This window comes from Daktulosphaira vitifoliae, unplaced genomic scaffold, assembly GCF_025091365.1.
Source record: "Daktulosphaira vitifoliae isolate Bord-2020 unplaced genomic scaffold, ASM2509136v1 Scaffold_1, whole genome shotgun sequence".
Lineage (NCBI taxonomy): Eukaryota > Metazoa > Arthropoda > Insecta > Hemiptera > Phylloxeridae > Daktulosphaira > Daktulosphaira vitifoliae.
Genome location: NW_026099572.1, coordinates 22,177,980 through 22,198,537, shown reverse-complemented (window position 1 = coordinate 22,198,537; position 20,558 = coordinate 22,177,980). Strand labels below are relative to the sequence as shown.

The window sequence follows — 20,558 nt, the reverse complement described above, 5'->3', positions numbered from 1 at the left end:
GTTCCTTAAAAAATGGAATTTGTTCATTTTCCTCGTTCCTTTATTTTAAAAGGAAGCAGTTCCTAGCTTCGTTCCTTCAAAAAGAACTCGTTCCAGGAATCCGTTCCTTTTGGAACCAGTTCCTTCTCAACACTGGTATAATGATATCTGATAGTGATTAAAATCACTATCAAAAAAAAATGCTTCGATGCAAATCTTTAGATACTGTTTAATTTTAAAAAATCGGTGGATTATTCCAAAATCTACATGATCTGCTAGTTCATTATTAATATCTCAATTAAGATAAAGTATGTCGAATGAAAAAGGGATTATTAAAAATTTATTTCTCATAAAAAATAATGTTGATCCATACACTTTTCAATATGTCATTGCATTATAAAGTTAAAAATTTTAAAAAATAATATGGAGAATTTTCACACAATAATAGCATTTGGTAGCCATTTTCACCGTGAAGATAAAATAAAGTCCGAAATTTTTTTTTACCATAATAAATCATATTACATTAACTTTAATTTAAGATATAAATAAAAGTGTCAGACTTTCCGGAACACTTTCAAAAGTTAAGTTGATAAAGTTCTACTTTCTATATGCATTTTTATGTTTTGAAGCCCCCCTGTATTTAAGAAAATGGTCCCATTTAAAAAAACAGTATGTCGAATGAAAGATGTATATAAATACTACTTCTCATAAAAAAATTGTAATGATTCATACATTTTTCATAAAGTTATAGCATAATAAAGTTAAAAATGGAAAATACAAAATCGAAAATTTTCACACAAAAATAGCATTTGGTAGCCATTTTCACCATGAAGATAAGATAAAGTCCGAATTTTTTTTTTTCATGATAAAGCATATTACATTAGCTTTAATTTAAGATATATATAAAAGTGTCAGACCTTCCGGAACATTTTCAANATAAAGTATATTACATTAGCTTTAATTTAAGATATATATAAAAGTGTCAGACCTTCCGGAACATTTTCAAAAGTTAAGTTGAAAAAATGTTTTTTTTTGTGAAAAAGTTGTCATTTTAAATCCCCCCTTATGGGCAGGTTAAGGGTTAAATTTATAAAAAAAATATACTAAACAAAAGATAATGATATAACACATCTATATAAAAAAGAATAATATTGATATGTTCATTTTTAAAAAAGTTATGGCACTTTTAAGAAAAAAAAGTTGAAAAAATTTCGAAAATTAGCGATTTTTAAATTCGTAATTTTTTTGGAGTTTTCTCCCTTTTACGGGGAACGAGGGAATTTTTTTCAATTTTTAAGGGTAATGTCTTCGACTAGATACGATTTGTGCTCTTTTGACGTATCATTGAAAGAAATCCGTTAGGTGAGAGCTGAGAAAAAGTGGTAACAGACACAAAAAAAAACACATCATAGTAAAACTAATACCTTCTCAGCTTCGCATCGAAGCTAAAATAATTATCAATATTTCCTTTTTGGATAATATAAGTTGATTGTAATCAAGGAATTAATCAGTTACATACTGATTATTCTTAAACTAGATGAACGTTATTATTATAAATATAATGTATATAATGAATAATTTAACTACAGTCTTAACTAAATATTCGTATTTTTGATAAAAAAGGAGTTTCTAGGTAAAAGGCATAGAAGTAATTCCGTGCACTATCCAGGCTCATAACTCAGAGCATACAAAAAGTTGAATTTAAAAATCTGTCGTAATACAAATCAATCCAACTAAGGGCAGTGTAGCGTATAAAGATAATAATGTTTCTGCTTGGATATTCACGTACATGTATTAAATGTTGTTCTAAAAGTATTAATATAGTGTTGATATTATGAATTTAATCAATTGGAGTTTTAGTGAAAAATACTTATAAAATTTAAGTCATAAGTTAAATTATTGCTGAAACTCATATTAGACAAATATTCGTAAAATTATTTTAGAAAAATGATATGATTTACTTTAATTGTGGTTCAATAAAGCTTATAGCTTTAAAATTTAGACGGAATTAAATACTACTACGTAGTTATTATTTTTAAATTTATATTTTTCTGAATAATTTTTCTTTTTTTCTAAGAAAATCGATTTTACTCAATTTTAAATAAAATTAATAGTGTTCAGTAAACATTTATTATACTAAACACTATTAAAAAAAATATGTTTAAACAATTAAAAAGTGATTTGGTGTTACAGTATTAATTTAAACATAATTTTAGATTTTATATAAATAAAATCATACTTTAAATTATCTAAAATTTATTATAGTGTAGTTTTGAATAAGTATTCCTTTTAAGAAGTTTTATATTGAATTATTAAGATACTAATAATGATTTTTTATCAATACTGTGTGTTAACAATCATCTTTGGGATATTTTGTAATATACAATTTATCACTTGTAGTTATTTTAGAGAGACAGCAGAATTTTTTGATAAACTTAAAGAAGCAGAAGATCTTAAAATAGCATTCAATCTTAATACTGGATTTTCTTATAATACTAACCCTGAAATGTTTGAAATGAATTTCGATGATTGGAAAGATACTATAATCGATAGAGAAGAACCAGGATTTAAAACGTATACCAAAATACAATTTATCTACAAAGATCTTTATTGCGGTGATTTATATAATTTTTTACAATTCATAAACTCTATTCAATCCTTAATAGAATATGATTCTACTTATGAATACGATTATTTATTGTTGAATGAATCAATTATTCAACAAATGCTAGCTGTAAAACTAAAGGTAGATGTACTAACACAATATTTACAGCCTTTTTGGAAAATGTACATGTTTGCAATTTATATAAAATACCAAACAATGGGAAATATTTCATCGATGAAATCACATGTTCTGGCAATTCTACAAAATATAAAGGAATGTTTATCGTTTTATACTACTAATAACTGTCGAAAAAATAATAAATACAATGTAACAGATGAATTTTACGCACTAGAAAAACAAGAGAAGATTTCAATGATAGAAAAAGTGAAGACAGTAATGGTAAATAGAAATAATTTTAATAATATTTTACTGCACGGTGAAGAAGTAGAAGATTGGGTTTCTCTTAAGATAATTTATCTTCACGAAATCATTCAAAATACAGATATGTTGAAAACTATAATAATGGATTTCGGTGAACAAAGTGAGAAAACTTACGAAGACATTATCAAAGATATTAATATTGCATGTCAAGCTGCAAAGAATTATTATTGGTTTGATATATGGATTTCAAAAATTAGAGTTTATCATGATAAAATCTTTAACATCTTTAGAGTCGTATCTTTACATTTTATTAGAAAGCATCTAATGTATTTAAGAAATAAGGATGGAAAAATTATGATTGAATATAATAAAGAAATGCGTAATTTCTTGCGACATAATAAGTATACATTTAATTTGTTAATTCCTGACTTTTCATATTTCCCAGATTTGTTATTAAATAAACCAGGAAAACACTTTGAAGACTATGATGATGTAAATAATAATATGATCGGAAAGGTTGAATATATGATAGAAGAATCATTTTTTGTTGAGTCTTTTGAAATATTAAAAATAGAAGTAAATAACGAAATATATAACATGAATTCAATTGAGAAAACTAATTCACTAATGAAATTAGTTCAAATAAGCAAAGAAAAAAAAGAAAAAATAGAAGATTTTCAAAATATATCTGATAATATAGGCTTGAATGATAATTTCGAAAGGTATAATATATTTTTAGAATATTTTAAAAATATATTTAAGCATAAACTTAGGATTTTTTGGTCGTTCAAACAATTTAGTTCGGACTACAATAAAACTAAAAATCGGAAGCGGCAAGAAGAAAAATTTCTTGACCTATAATATTATAATTGTCGTCATAAATCTTAATGAAAATCTAAATTTAATTTTGAGTGTCCAATAATATTAAAATAAATAATGTTTGAACGGTTAAAGGTTTTTATTTTACTAGTTAAATTATGAAAAATTATCCATTGTACTTTGAGTATTTTAATTATTTAAAAAACTATGAATTCATAGATTTTGTTCATATTATGGTTGACTAAATAATCAAATTTATGTAATTTACAATAATTATTTATAATATTTCATGCTTATAACATAAATTGTTTTTATTACATTGTAATGTTATATTATTACTTATAATAATGATCACCAAAACAGGGTTCTCTTATTTAAAATACAAAATAACCAGTTTATTATGTGATAAAATCTAATTATCGTCTAATTTATTTAGTCTTAGAATATTTTTATTTAAAACTAAATGACACATAGAAATATTAAAGTGAATTTTGTTTTGGTGAATCTTTTAATTTAATTTAATTTGTTCATTGAATAATAATGTTTTATTTTTCTTATTATTGAAATAAATATCAAATTATATTTAAAACATTAAATCTTTTTTTAATTATCTTATTTTTATAAAAAATCTAAAACAACTTTCAATTTTTATTTAATACTAAAAATCTATTGTGAGCTTTTCTTTATTGGGTATCTAGTCTTTGATCTTATGTCACAGGTTGAGGGGATTTTTTAATATCTTTTAGGGATGGGGTGTTTACAATAATTTTCATATTTTTAAATTTTTTTAATACATATTAAAATGGCCTCACAGAAAACTTTACGAAAAGATACATTTATATTTTTGATTGGTTTGCCATCAAATCAAATTATTGGTAGTAAATTACTGTCAATAAGACAAGTACTATCGGTTTTTTTTGTTTTGATATTCGTCATGTTAACCTGAGTATACTTGAAAGCTGTAAACTGACAATAAAAGAGATAATTATTATTTGGCAAAAAGAGCGTATACCTATCAGTTCTGAACAGTATTGCATAAAAAAACTTCAAAAATATTACGATGAATGGAGAAATTTACAAAAATTGCAATACAGAAAATCTGACACTCAATCAAAAAAAAAATGAAGAATTTAGTTCAAAACTAAATGATTTGTTTGATATTGCTCAAGTTGATGCCCTTAATTTAATGTCATTACAAGAAGATAGAGATTTTTTATTAATGCAAAGACAAAAAGGACGACGTGGTATTATGTTAGGAGTTGATATGAATATTGCAAAAAAAGAATAAAGAGCTAATTAAAGGTTAAAGATGTCCGAAAAAAGACGTAAAAGAAGTTATGACGAGATACAGTCATTGAGTAAGTTTCAACTCAAAACTCACGCATACGTTTCCGTAAAAAACGTAAATAGTGTTTCGTTAAGTTCATATTTTTTGAATAATTGTGTTCAAATTTTGTGTATTTGTGTTAATAAAAAACACAGCACAGTGGGGTGGCGGCACAGTGGGTTCGTGGCATAGTTGGGTCCAGTATAAATGATATCTGACAGTGATTAAAATCACTATCACAAAAAACGCTTCGATGCAAATCTATAGATAGTGTTTAATTAAAAAAAAAAAATTTGTTAAAATAGCATATTATTGAATACGGTAGCCATTTGCGTATAGAAGATAGGTCGTCGGGACAATTTTTTTTTTTATTTTATGTACTATAAAATAAGCTTTAATTTGATATATGTTTAAAGGACGCAGTTTTTTCGGAACATTTTCAAAAATTAAGTTGAAAAAGTTAATTTTTGTAAAAAAAGTTGCTATTTTAAATCCCCACCAATGAGCAGGTTAAGTTCGCATCGAAGCTAAAATAATTCCACCCTGAGGTGAATATATATTTTTTTTTATTTAGTTCATATATGTGTAATTTTATAAGTAATTAGAATATTATGACAAGCACTAAAACTATAAGTTACATAAAGGATCGAGGAGTTTGGCTAGTTGGAGGTACACTCGAATCAATTACTGGTTGCAAACTAACATCTAACCAGCAAGTACTTTGTCGTTTTTTTCATTTGCATTTGCATTACTGTCTTTACTTTTTTTTTGATTGAAATTATCTTTTTTGTTCTAGTGCGTAAAATTCATTTGTTATATTGTATTTATTATTTTTTCGACAGTTATTAGTTGTATAAAACGATAAACAATACTTTATATTTTCTAGAATTGTCGTAACATGTGATTTCATCGATAAAATATTCTCCATCGTTTGGTTGTTTATATAAATTGCAAACATGTACATTTTCCAAAAAGGCTGTAAATATTGTGTTAGTACATCTACCTTTAGTTGAATAGTTGATTCATTCAACAATACATTATCGTATTCATAAGTAGAATCATATTCTATTAAGGATTGAATAGAGTTTATGAATTATAAAAAATTATATAAATCATCGCAATAAAGATCTTTGTAGATAAAATGTGTTTTGGTATACGTTTCAAATCCTGGTTCTTCTCTATCGATTATAGTATCTTTCCAATCATCGAAATCCATTTCAAACATTTCAGGGTTCCTATTATAAGAAAATCCAGTATTAAGATTAAATGCTACTTCAAGTTCATCAATAAATTCTGTTGCCTCTCTAAAATTACTACAAGTGATAAATTGTATATTACAAAATATCCCAAAGATGATTGTTAACACACAATATTGATAAACAGCCTATTGTATACATTTTTATAGTTTACTTGTAGTTTCACGGTCTATTGCCGTTGTACATCTCTTATATTATATGTTTTGTTATTTTATAATAAATACTATTATATTACGAATAATTTTTAAATCTTTTAATTACATAACCTATTCCATTCAACATAAATACATGGCTATACATAATCACCAATAATTTGGTCATATTAGACAAATAAAACATACATAAAAACATAAACAAATCCATATTTTAAGATGAAACATTTTTTTTTTAAGAAAGTTCAGAAAACCATTGATCACATCCTTTATTGTAATAAAAATGAACTAATTAATATATGTTTTCTCTCATCCGTGATTTTCTTCTCCTTTTTTTTTTCAAACGTACATGATGCAATACCGTATAAATATACTAAAATAAATAAATATACTACTGATAATTAATACAATATAAACATAATAGAAAAATATTTACGAAGTGGGTAACTTGACTATTTTAACTACGGGCCGCAATAACGTTCCATCGCTAGTACGAAGACGTACAACACGAACTACCCCATCCGCTCCTGGAATGACTTCTTGTACTCTAGCCATGCGCCATTTTAAGAGGGGTAACTGCGGGTCCTTGATGACGATTACATCATTGACATTGATGTTAAGCGCATTTTTCGTCCAACGGTTGCGGGTTTGTAGAGTGTGTAAATAATCGATATAGTATTGTAGAATTGGAATTATGTGGATCTGCCACCGACTGTGCAATTAAGTTTTAAAAATAAATAATCTATTGAGAATTTCCACTACTCGATAATACGGAACAAATAAGAACAAAACATGTAATAAATCCATTGCGTCGCAATGTGGGCACATTGATTATAGGTAATCAATGTGCTACTACAAACGAATAATTGTATATACTCGTATCATAATAATTAAATGTATTGTAATATTAATAATAATAAAATTCAATTCAGAATAATGATCAAATAAATGTAAATACACATAAAACTAATAAATATAAGCCGCGTTTAAGCTCAAAGAAATACAAGAAAAATTAATTAAAATACATTTTGTAAAAGTAAAAGCTTTTGTTTACCGTCTCAAAAATAAGGTTTTGCAGTTAAAATAATTTTTTTACAAACCATAATTTTTTAATGGAATTTTGAAAATTAAGTTTTTCTTTTCGTAATATAATTTTTAGTAATTCACATAACTTTGTAATTTATTTAACTAAACTTCTTTACAAATTCCTCCTACAACCAATATGGTCATACAGTATCGCTCTTTGGGGTGTTGCAAAGCCGTCTAACATAAGGACAATACAGGCGTTCCAGTCTATTTGTCTCCGTATGATAACCAAAGCACCGTGGTACGTCACCAACAACTCCCTCCACGAAGACCTCAAAATAGCAACAGTTAAAAAAACTTCACACATATACTACAAAAGACTACATTCCAAAATGCAATCCCATCCCAACCGTCTCGTCACTCAGCTACACTCAACAATTCTTCCGGGCAATCCAAACAGGCGCCTCAAACGCAACTGGTCAAGAGACCTTCTCAATATTATTTAACCCACTTAAAATTAATAATACACAGGTGGCTCTAATGTGAGCTTCCTCCTCACCGCCATATCATTGTCTATTTTATTCCTATTCACATATTTACTTATTGTACATATAGCTGTATAGATTGTACATTTTCTAATATACGTTCCTAAAAAATATATATATATATATATATATAATTGTTAGTAATGCACATAATTTTGTAATTTATTTATTTTGTAATTTATTTATTTTTTAATTTTTATTATTGAATTTTTATCCATATTTATATATCATATGGTAACAAATAATGTCTTTGAATTAAAAAAAATGCACTCTTTTAAACATAGTATATACTTTCTTAGAAATGGGGTTTGATAGACCCCCACGCGACTATGAACGTTAAAAATAGACACGCGCCTGCTAAAGGGTTAAATAATTTACTATCACAATAATGATATTTGAACTGTGATGGAAAATTAAAAATTAAATAATACATACTATTCTGATTAATGGATATTTGATCTATGATATGTTTTATCGTAAAACTATCTTGGTTATACGCCATATGACGTATGCACTCATCAGTTGTGCATATCGAATACATAATTTTATTGTTTACATTATGCGAAAATATAGAATAAAAATTAAACTTCAAATAATTTTTTTGCCCAAACAATAAATTGTATACAACTGAACGTATTTCAGATTTATAAATTTTACAGTAATTTCTTATCATATCTAGCGTCACGGGACTTTTTAATGCATCTTCATATTTAATGCATTGCTCAAACACCGTTAAATTTCTTGATTTTTACAAAATGTCTACAAAATTAATAAAAAGAAATATGTACACTTCGAACTAAATAGTAGAGTTTAGTAACAAACAATGCAATAACTTACTGTGATTTTTATTCTCAAACAAAAAATACAATTAACACCGAGGTGAATAATTCATTTTCCAATATTTGCAATTGAAAACAGTGATAATATTTTCCTAAAAATTAAAAATTATTTTTACAAACATTACTTTGGAAAAAAAATATAAATATGTAAAATTTAGCATACTTTAACTCGATTTTTGATTTATTTCTCCCCAATTTGAAGTGTAACTCAGGCAATATACTGAAATAATTTTACTGAAAATTAAAAAAATATTATTGTTAAAGTTATATTACTTTGAAAAAGAAAAATATATATTACTTACGTTTTTAATGATTTTCGATCTTCTATTTTAAAAAATAAAAATGATGAACATAGAGAAACTAGTAGAACACATGAAAACGAATTATTAAACGTATATATGCTGTTTCTCCAGTTATATAGCAAAAATTGATTTTTTTTTTTTTTTTTTTACATGTATAAACGTGATAATCGGTAGGAGAAAATCACTTTAGTTTGTTTTTATATATAAGTTGTTTATATAGCTTATTATTTTATTGACAAGTAATCATAAAATATAGTAATTAATATATAAAATAGCATCAAATATATAAATTAATATTTGAAATATATAAATTAATACATTCAAATAATATACAAATCACTTTGATATTTTATATGACGTTAAAATAGTTTGTTTTTATCACATTGTGTGTTTTAGATATTGTGTTTTATTATTAAGATAATAGTAAAAAGAGCTGACAAGTATAGTTTATGAATATCTTAAAGAAAATCAATCATGTTATTCTAAGCTTATGAATATAATTTATAAATAAAATTATTTATAATCTTAAATGAACGACCATTGCTTTGGATACAAACAGAACAGCCCACTGTTATTTTATATTATGATAGTGCTGAGTATATTACGACACATTTCTGTATTTGAGTTAACCGTCAATTTTACCTACTAAGTTAATAACTTTTCTAGTTTTCTAGATATTGTTTTCCATAATCACCTGACTACCTCCTTTACTTATTACAATAATAGTATATACATTCATACTAAAAATATATGTAAATATTTAATTTTTAATAATTTTAATTTAATAAGTTCAATAGCGGCAGCTACAGCAGCAACTACGGATGCATTGTAGTTATATTTTAACGTAAAAAATATTTGTCATAGTACACACACAGGGTCGATGTTGTAAACAACAAACGACCTTGTGGTAATGCTGATTCTGATATTGCGCCTACGCGTTATGCACATGTTCGATGGCTTTTTTTTTTTATCAAACACAACGACTGTCAGAATGTCTGGAATGTGTAGCGGAACCACATGGAAGGGGTATTCATCATTTACGAAACATCGACTTAAACTTAAACGACAGCGTCGGGGTGAATTGGCACGCCGGTATATAGGGTTATGACACATCAAACGCGCGGACTCGATGCGTACTATACACAAGTTTAACCGTTTGCGCGTAGATACTCTGGAAAATGAACTTTTTTTTTTTTTTAATCAACCCGACATCGACTAGTCGGTAGTAGGATCCATGACGACGGAGTTAGGGAGCTTTTGCGCTGATCGATGAAGCACCGCCCGACATTGTAGTCGTAGGGTATAGGGTCGTACACGACAGCGTCATTGCCGACGGCACAATCACGGCGTGATAGGACATCTAGGGCTCACATTATCATAGCACAGAGTTACGTTAGCGTGACGTCGTCTTAGGGATTGTGTGTGTGTGTGTAACGGGCCAGCTGTAGCAGGTTCAGGTATGACGTCATAACGGTATACCCCTAAAGTCAGTGTTGAAGTCTTACGTCGGCTAGGACCGCCCACCGTAGGGCTTAACCCCTAATATCAATGTTTAGGTATGACTTCACAGCGGCTTACCCCTTTGGTCAGGGTTCAATGATGTGACGTCGTCAACTAGGGGGATGACGTCACGAGCTGCACCTGGATGCAGACACCACGGGCACTGAGGCCACAGGGGGTTACGGTAGGTCAGGTGTGACGTCACCATGGCGGAATACATCTAACCTGTGCACCCATTGTTCCCCGGGGACAGTAGATGACGTAATTAGTCGGCACCTTTGAGATCCCGTAGCGCACCTATTTTTTTCCGAGAACAATAGCGCCCCATTAATCTAAGAACAATAGATGACATCATTGTCGGCATCTTTGAGAGCCCGTACCCGCTATTTATATACAACTCAAATTATTTGAAAATTTTATTCTAATTCGAAAAAAATGCAAAATATTAATTCACACAGATAGATCTGAACCTCGTACCTTAGGTGTGAAAAACACAAGTGTTACCTGTTCGGCAACTGTTCGCTACTCTTGACACATGATAAAATTGGCTATTTAAGCTAACTCAAATTTAAAAATTACTTTTTCAACTTTAAAATAGTAAAAAAATTTAAATAAGTTAAATTCTTATGTCTTATGAACTTAATTCTATGTCAATTAAATCATACAGTTTTCATAAAAGTCAGTGTATTCCCCTTGTAAGATATTTTAAAATAAAATAAAATACAAAACTTAGGATTTTAACACAAAAATAGTATAATTGCGCTTAGTAGATAGGTCGCCGGAACAAATTTTTTTTTTTTTAATTTTATAGCACATGACATAAACTTTAATTTTATATATGTTTAAAGGACGCAGTATTTCCGGANAATAGTACATAAAATAAGCTTTAATTTGATATATGTTTAAAGGACGCAGTATTTCCGGAACATTTTCAAAAGTTAAGTTGAAAAAGTTAGTTTTTGTAAAAAAGTTGCTATTTTAAATCACCCCTTGTGAGCGGAATAAATGTTAGATTTTCAAACAAAATGAAATTAAATGTAAAAAAAATATCTAAGGTTTTAGTATAAAAAAAAGTTATGTTGATTTGTTGATTTTTGAAAAAGTTATGGAAGTTTTAAGAAAAAAAAGTGAAAAAAATGACAAAATTTACCGATTTTTAAATTTGTAATTTTTTTGGGAATAGCATACGGTACCCATTTTCTCCATGAAGACAAAATAAAGTCCGATTTTTTTTTTTCATAATAAAGTATATTACATTAGCTTTAATTTAAGATATATATAAAAATGTCTCATAGATATATAAAGTGATCAGAGTAGACCTATTAGCAATTGAATTACTATATTTTTGTCTTAAGTTATTAAGATATTAAAGTTATTTATTATTTTATTATTTTATTATACTACTATGTCAATTTTAAAAATAGTTATTATGATAAACCTTGATATTCACCTTTGTTAAATAAAAATACGTAGTAAAGTAGGATCGTAACAACGTGTGTATGAGGCATAGTTGGGACAAGTATAGATGTTACTTGACAGTAATAAACATAATCTTAAGAACCAAAAAAAAATTTTAAATCTTAAAACTTTTAGTGATCATAAATCATAAATGAATCACTCTGTACATTATATCTTCTAAATGTCCTAAACCCCTCATTATAATTTTAAATTATATCATAACAGTGTTATAGCATACATTTTAATTACATGTATTAAATGTTTTCTAAAAGTGTTAATATGTTGCTAATTAAAAATCCAATTAAGGTTCAATAAAGCTTATAGAAATAATATTAAGACGGAATTAGATACTATGACGTAGTTATTACTAATAGCATACGGTACCCATTTTCTCCATGAAGACAAAATAAAGTCCGATTTTTTTTTTTCATAATAAAGTATATTACATTAGCTTTAATTTAAGATATATATAAAAATGTCGTGGTTTCCGGAACACTTCCAAAATTAAGTTGAAAAAGTTAACTTTTAGTGAAAAAGTGGTCATTTCAGGTAAACGGTCAAATTTATAAAAAAAAATATACAAAATGATAGTTAAATGAATTTATGAACCTCATGAATTTATAAAAGAGTATAATAAAAAATAAAGAAAAAAGATTAAATTGGAATTTTTAAAAAAAATTATGGCATTTTTAAATAAAATAAAATCACTATTAAACCCCGTATTATACTAAAATCGATGTTATTCAGCTATTTACTACAATAGATAACATTATAGTATATTTATAAACCGATAATAAGTATGAAATAAAATATATAATATATGTATTAAATATGATTCATTTAAGCATATTACACTTATGATGTACCATAAGTATATGTAATAATGTCTCATAGATATATAAAGTGATCAGAGTAGACCTATTAGCAATTGAATTACTATATTTTTGTCTTAAGTTATTAAGATATTAAAGTTATTTATTATTTTATTATTTTATTATACTACTATGTCAATTTTAAAAATAGTTATTATGATAAACCTTGATATTCACCTTTGTTAAATAAAAATACGTAGTAAAGTAGGATCGTAACAACGTGTGTATGAGGCATAGTTGGGACAAGTATAGATGTTACTTGACAGTAATAAACATAATCTTAAGAACCAAAAAAAAATTTTAAATCTTAAAACTTTTAGTGATCATAAATCATAAATGAATCACTCTGTACATTATATCTTCTAAATGTCCTAAACCCCTCATTATAATTTTAAATTATATCATAACAGTGTTATAGCATACATTTTAATTACATGTATTAAATGTTTTCTAAAAGTGTTAATATGTTGCTAATTAAAAATCCAATTAAGGTTCAATAAAGCTTATAGAAATAATATTAAGACGGAATTAGATACTATGACGTAGTTATTACTAATAGCATACGGTACCCATTTTCTCCATGAAGACAAAATAAAGTCCGATTTTTTTTTTTCATAATAAAGTATATTACATTAGCTTTAATTTAAGATATATATAAAAATGTCGTGGTTTCCGGAACACTTCCAAAATTAAGTTGAAAAAGTTAACTTTTAGTGAAAAAGTGGTCATTTCAGGTAAACGGTCAAATTTATAAAAAAAAATATACAAAATGATAGTTAAATGAATTTATGAACCTCATGAATTTATAAAAGAGTATAATAAAAAATAAAGAAAAAAGATTAAATTGGAATTTTTAAAAAAAATTATGGCATTTTTAAATAAAATAAAATCACTATTAAACCCCGTATTATACTAAAATCGATGTTATTCAGCTATTTACTACAATAGATAACATTATAGTATATTTATAAACCGATAATAAGTATGAAATAAAATATATAATATATGTATTAAATATGATTCATTTAAGCATATTACACTTATGATGTACCATAAGTATATGTAATAATGTCTCATAGATATATAAAGTGATCAGAGTAGACCTATTAGCAATTGAATTACTATATTTTTGTCTTAAGTTATTAAGATATTAAAGTTATTTATTATTTGATTATACTACTATGTCAATTTTCAAAAGAGTTATTATGATAAACCTTGATGTTCACCTTTGTTAAATAAAAATACGTAGTAAAATAGGATTGCAACAACGTGTGGATGAGGCATAGTTGGGACAAGTATAGATGTTATTTGACAGTAATAAACAAAATCTTAAGAACCAAAAAAAAATTTTAAATCTTAAAACTTTTAGTGATCATAAATCATAAATGAATCACTCTGTACATTATATCTTCTAAATGTCCTAAACCCCTCATTATAATTTTAAATTATATCATAACAGTGTTATAGCATACATTTTAATTACATGTATTAAATGTTTTCTAAAAGTGTTAATATGTTGTTAATTAAAAATCCAATTAAGGTTCAATAAAGCTTATAGAAATAATATTAAGACGGAATTAGATACTATGACGTAGTTATTATTTTTAAATTTATATTTTTCTGGATAATTTTTGTTTTTTATAAGAAAATCGATTTTATTCAATTTTATATCAACACAATTTCTTTTTTTTTTTTAATACTAAGTCTAAAATTATGTTTAAATTAATTCTGTGACAATAAATCACTTTTTAGCTGTTTAAACACACATTTTTGTTAAATAGTTCAGTATAATTAATGTTTATATAAATAAAATCATACATTAAATATCTAAAATTTATTATAGTGCAGTTTTGAATAAGTACACCTTTTAAGAAGTTTATTATTCATTAATTAAGATACTAATAATGATTTTTTATCAATATTGTGTGTTAACAATCATCTTTGGGATATTTTGTAATATACAATTTATCACTTGTAGTAATTTTAGAGAAGCAGCAGANTTGTAGTTATTATTATATAGAGGCAGAAGGATTTATTGATGAACTTGAAGAAACAGAAAAACTTGAAGTAGCATTCAATCTTGATACTGGATTTTCTTATAATACTAACCCTGAAATGTTTGAAATGGATTTCGATGATTGGAAAGATACTATAATCGATAGAGAAGAACCAGGATTTGAAACGTATACCAAAACACATTTTATCTACAAAGATCTTTATTGCGGTGATTTATATAATTTTTTACAATTCATAAGCTCTATTCAATCCTTAATAGAATATGATTCTACTTATGAATACGATCATTTATTGTTGAATGAATCAACTATTCAACAAATGCTAGCTGTAAAACTAAAGGTAGATGTACTAACACAATATTTACAGCCTTTTTGGAAAATGTACATGTTTGCAATTTATATAAAATACCAAACAATGGGGAATATTTCATCGATGAAATCACATGTTATGGCAATTCTAGAAAATATAAAGGATTCTTTATCGTTATATACAACTAATAACTGTCGAGAAAATAATAAATACAATATAACAGCTAAATTTTATGCACTAGAAAAAAAAGAGAAGATTTCAATGATAGAAAAAGTAAAGACAGTAATGGTAAATAGAAATAATATTAATAATATTTTACTGCACGGTGAAGAAGCAGAAGATTGGGTTTCTCTTAATTTAATTTATCTTCACGAAATTATTCAAAATACAAATATGTTGAAAACTATAATAATGGATTTCGGAGAACAAAGTAAGAAAACTTTCAAAGTTATTATAAAAGATATTATTATTGCATGTCAAGCTGCAAAGAATTATTATTTGTTTGATACATGGATTTCGAAAATTAGAGTTTATCATGATAAAATCTTTAACATCTTTAGAGTCGTAACTTTACATTTTATTAGAAAGCATCTAATGTATTTAAGAAATAAGGATGAAAAAATTATTGTTAAGTATAGTAAAGAAATGTGTAATTTCTTGCGACGTAATGAGTATACATTTAATTTGTTATTTCCTCATTTTTCAAATTTCTCAGATAGGTTATTATATAATCTAGGAATATTCTTTAAAAACTATAATGATGCAAATAATAGTATGATCGGAAGGGTTGAAGACATGATAGAAGAATCATTTTTTGTTGATTCATTTGAAATATTAAAAATAGAAGTAAATAACGAAATATATAACATGAATTCAATTGAGAAAACTAATTCACTTATGAAATTAGTTCAAATAAGCAAAGAAAAAATAGAAGATTTTCAAAATATCTCTGATAACATAGGCTTGAATGATAATTTTGAAAGGTTTAATATATTTTTAGAATATTTTAAAAATATATTTAAGCATAAACTTAGGGTTTTTTGGTCGTTCAAACAATTTAGTTTGGATTACAATATAACAATATAATCGGGAGCGGCAAGAAGAAAGATTTCTTGATCTATAATATGTGTATCTATAATATATATATATATATATATATATAAATATATAAATCATCAAAATGACTTATAATTGTTTTGATTAAAATTCATAAAAATCTAAATTTAATTTTGAGTGTCCAATAATATTAAAATAAATAATATTTGAACGGTTATTGTTTTTCATTTATCAGTTAAATTATGAAAAATTATCCATTGTAATTCGAGTATTTAAATTATTTAAAAAACTATGAATTCATAGATTTTGTTCGTACTATGGTTGACCAAATAATCAAATTTATGTAATTTAAAAGAATTAATTATAATATTTCATGCTTATAACATAAATTATTTTTATTACATTGTAATGTTATATTATTACTTATAATATTAACAAATAATTTTATGTTATTCTGTGTACATGTATGTCACATATTATGAATATACAATTTCACCAAACAGAGTTCTCTTATTTAAAATATAAAATAACCAGTTTATTATGAGATAAAATATAATTATTGTAGAGATTTTTATGTAACGGCTACACGCAGCACCCCACTATTATTAAACAATTAGAATATGTAATATAGGTCATTATTTTATAAAACTGAAAACAAAGCATTTTTGTAATGTTTGGTTTAACTATGAATTTCTTAATCTATTATTACAAAAATATAATATAGTCTATTATTTGTAAACCTAGAAGTAGAACACTTATGTAATGTTTAGATTAATTGTAATTCCCCAAATTATTGTTAATAAACCAAGAAGTAAATATTTATAAACATTTTTGAAAATTATGGCATTATGAATCTCTTAATCTATTATTACTAAAATATAATATAGTCTATTATTTGTAAACCTAGAAGTAGAACACTTTTGTAATGTTTGGATTAATTGTAATTCCCCGAATTATTGTTACTAGATCAGGAAGTAAATATTTATAAACCTTTTTGAAAATGATTACTATATGAATTTTATAAAAAGACAAACAAAATATTTTAGTATATAAGATGAAACGGAACGAATTAGAAGGGGTGAAAGAGAAGACCTCGGGAGTACCGAAGGTAATCTCTTTCCGTGTGGTACGTTTGTGACATTAAGTTTTTTTTGTGTATTATTTATTTATCCGGTTTTTTTAAGTGTATTAATTTTTTATATGTTTTATTTTTGATTGATTATATCTTTATTAATGTACTTTTTGCGTTATTATTGAACTACTAAAACTATAAGTTAGAACAAAAAGATTGTTCAATATATAAATACAACAAATAGAAAGCATCAGCTCCATGATTATGGCAGGGATCGCTGGACTACCCACTTCGGACTATAAAAAGTCATTTTCCCCCGTCAAAACCAGTTTTTTGGCGATTTTAAAATATACAAAATCTACGACATTCTACTCAAAAATTCACTCTCCGAGACTTAGTATATTTTTAAATTAATTTGGTCTAAAAATATTAGCTTCGATGCGAAGCTGAGAAGGTATTGGTTTTACTATGATGTGTTTTTTTTTTTTTTGTGTCTGTTACCACTTTTTCTCAGCTCTCACTGAACGGATTTCTTTCAACGATACGTCAAAAGATCACAAATCGTATCTAGTCGAAGACTAGATTTGTGCTCTCCACAAATATCCCCCCCAGACGAAACCCTAATTACGCCACTGAAATATAAAGTTTTAATTATATCTACGTTAAAGGAACTACATTTAATTTTGAAAACTGCTTCTGTCAATATTTTAACCAGAGTTTGATTATATTATAGAATATTTTGATGTACCTGATATCACTGATTGAAACACGTGAACAATATATTTTGAAGAAACTGGTTGGGGATAAGTTCTCACAAAATCGGCAATAACATTCGAGTATAACACAAGTATGATTTTAGTTCATTGTAACTAGTAATAATATTGATTTATAATATAAAAATTATCATTATTGTAATAAGGTATATGAGTATAGAAGTATCAAATAAATGTACTCCATTTTTAATTGATTTATCCATAGCCATTGGTTATGAAGTGGAATTATTAATGTTAATGAATCGAACGCTCACTTAGATTAATTTGTTTGATATTTTTTAATTCTGAGATTAATGTAATAAATATTAAATTTATTCAGAATAAATAAAATTTACAAAACATTTGTTCTTGATTTTTATTTATAATTTAAACTTAAATGAAAATATTTAAATATAAATGTGACTTAGAGCGCGTCGCTGATGGTTCAGCAGTGGAACGTACACTGATTAGACTTATACTACAATAGACACATTGCTGACCAGATAAACAAAGGTAAAAATACAATATTATATTATGTCTCGCGCTAACATACCGGCTACCATTTTACACTTATAAGATCCAATTAAGACAAGTGCACCAACAGCTGGTGTGAGATCGGCTGAGGTGTGCCACATAAATTTTGATTGCAATGTTGACAAGTATTCAGTTCGCCAACGTTCCCAAACTTGTTGTACCAATTGTGTGACTCTTTGCCATCGTTTTAATCGCCCAGGTGTGATGTTTATAACGTCTGGATCTGGGATATCAATTAATGATCGACCGATGAGAAAGTGAGCTGGAGTTAGTGCACTAAGATCTGAAGGATCCGTAGATAATGGTATCAAGGGTCGTAAGTTTAAACGCGCTTCGATGCGAACTAATACAGTGTTTAACTCTTCAAAAGTAAGTGATGCTTCACCTAATGTTCTCGTTAAATGTCCCTTTACTGATTTCACTGCCGACTCCCATAAACCGCCAAAGTGTGGTGAACGGGCTGGAATGAATCGTCATTCCACATTGACAGAGGCAAGGCAATTTTTTACAGCTTGGTGTTTTTTTGATCAAAATAAATTTTTTAATTCCTTCAATTTATTGTTGCTTCCTGCGAAATTTGTGGCGTTATCTGAATATATAAATTTTTCGATACCCCGACGACACCACATTCGTTTCAGCGCATTTAAAAACGCATTTGTTGTTAAGTTACCAACTAGTTCAATATGAACGGCCTTACATGAAAAGCGCACGAAAATACATACATATTCCTTTATTTTAGTAGAGTTCCGTCGTAAACTATTTTTAAAATAGATAGGCCCACAAAAATCCACGACAGTTGCATAAAATGTTTTGTCGAAACTTGTAACTCGCGTGCTCGGTAAGTCAAATATTGTCGCTATAGTAGATAATATTGTACGTTTAGAAATTGATTGTTTACTTGATTCGATGTTATTATATTTGTATTGATAATAATCTTCACATGGATTCCACAACAAGTCCAACGTTTTTATTGCGCTGCCGTCAATATTCATAACTAGAATAATAATAATAATAATTGCAAGGTTTATAATAAATGTTTACAGAAACATGCAAAAAATGTCAAATTATATGGATGGTTCCATCAAAAGGTATATAAGTAAGTACATTGTCTGAAATTAGAAGAGCATATGCAGTTGTATTAGCGGGGAACGTGGCTGATGCTTCAATTTCATTACGTAAGTCAAAAGACGGGACTGTAATTGTGTTGGTTTGCTTTGACTATCAATCACTGCAATAGAATTATTATAATGTTATTAAAAAATAAAATTAACTATGGTTAAAATAAAAATGTCTATACATTTGTCGGTTAAATCACAAAGCATTTGTATGATGGATTTGTACCGCACATACTTGTACAGTATTCATTATAACATGTAAAAATGTTAAATTTCACGATGTAATGAAGAATATGAATATGAAAAAACTATCTATAAAGATCTGTACCTGTTTCTATACTTCATCCATTAACATGCATAACACTAGAAATAATTGCTAATTATGTTAGCATTAATGTATTATTATTAATATTATACACAAAATATGAAAAAAAAAAAATTAACTTACAACAAAAACAAACTTATTATTTAGAAATTATAAATACCACTCTGAATATTCATCTACGGTCTTGCCATCTATAGTAACTCAAAATAAAAGGAGAAAGTTATTAAGAAGATTTTCATTAGTAATTAAAGGATAATTTATTAAAATTATTTATATTTGTTGGTATTATATGAGCATGAGAATAATTGAGTTACTATA

The 20,558-nt window shown here is 26.5% G+C and overlaps 1 protein-coding gene and 1 long non-coding RNA gene across 2 annotated transcripts in view; one reads left to right on the top strand and one right to left on the bottom strand.

Moving 5' to 3' along the window:
• The first annotated feature begins 5,093 nt into the window (after positions 1 to 5,093).
• The window catches only part of LOC126908154 (uncharacterized), a 41,181-nt gene continuing 25,716 nt past the window's right edge, over positions 5,094 to 20,558 (top strand). Inside the window, exons 1-2 of the mRNA XM_050690095.1 lie at positions 5,094 to 5,142; positions 15,049 to 16,369. Of these exons, the coding sequence (XP_050546052.1) occupies positions 5,094 to 5,142; positions 15,049 to 16,369 (1,370 nt within the window). The remainder of the gene's footprint in view (positions 5,143 to 15,048; positions 16,370 to 20,558) is intronic.
• On the bottom strand, positions 18,653 to 20,425 carry LOC126894836 (uncharacterized). The gene is made up of 3 exons (XR_007701520.1): positions 20,098 to 20,425; positions 19,905 to 20,028; positions 18,653 to 19,794 (listed from the first exon to the last, which is right to left on the bottom strand). It is a non-coding gene; the product is annotated as an uncharacterized LOC126894836 (long non-coding RNA).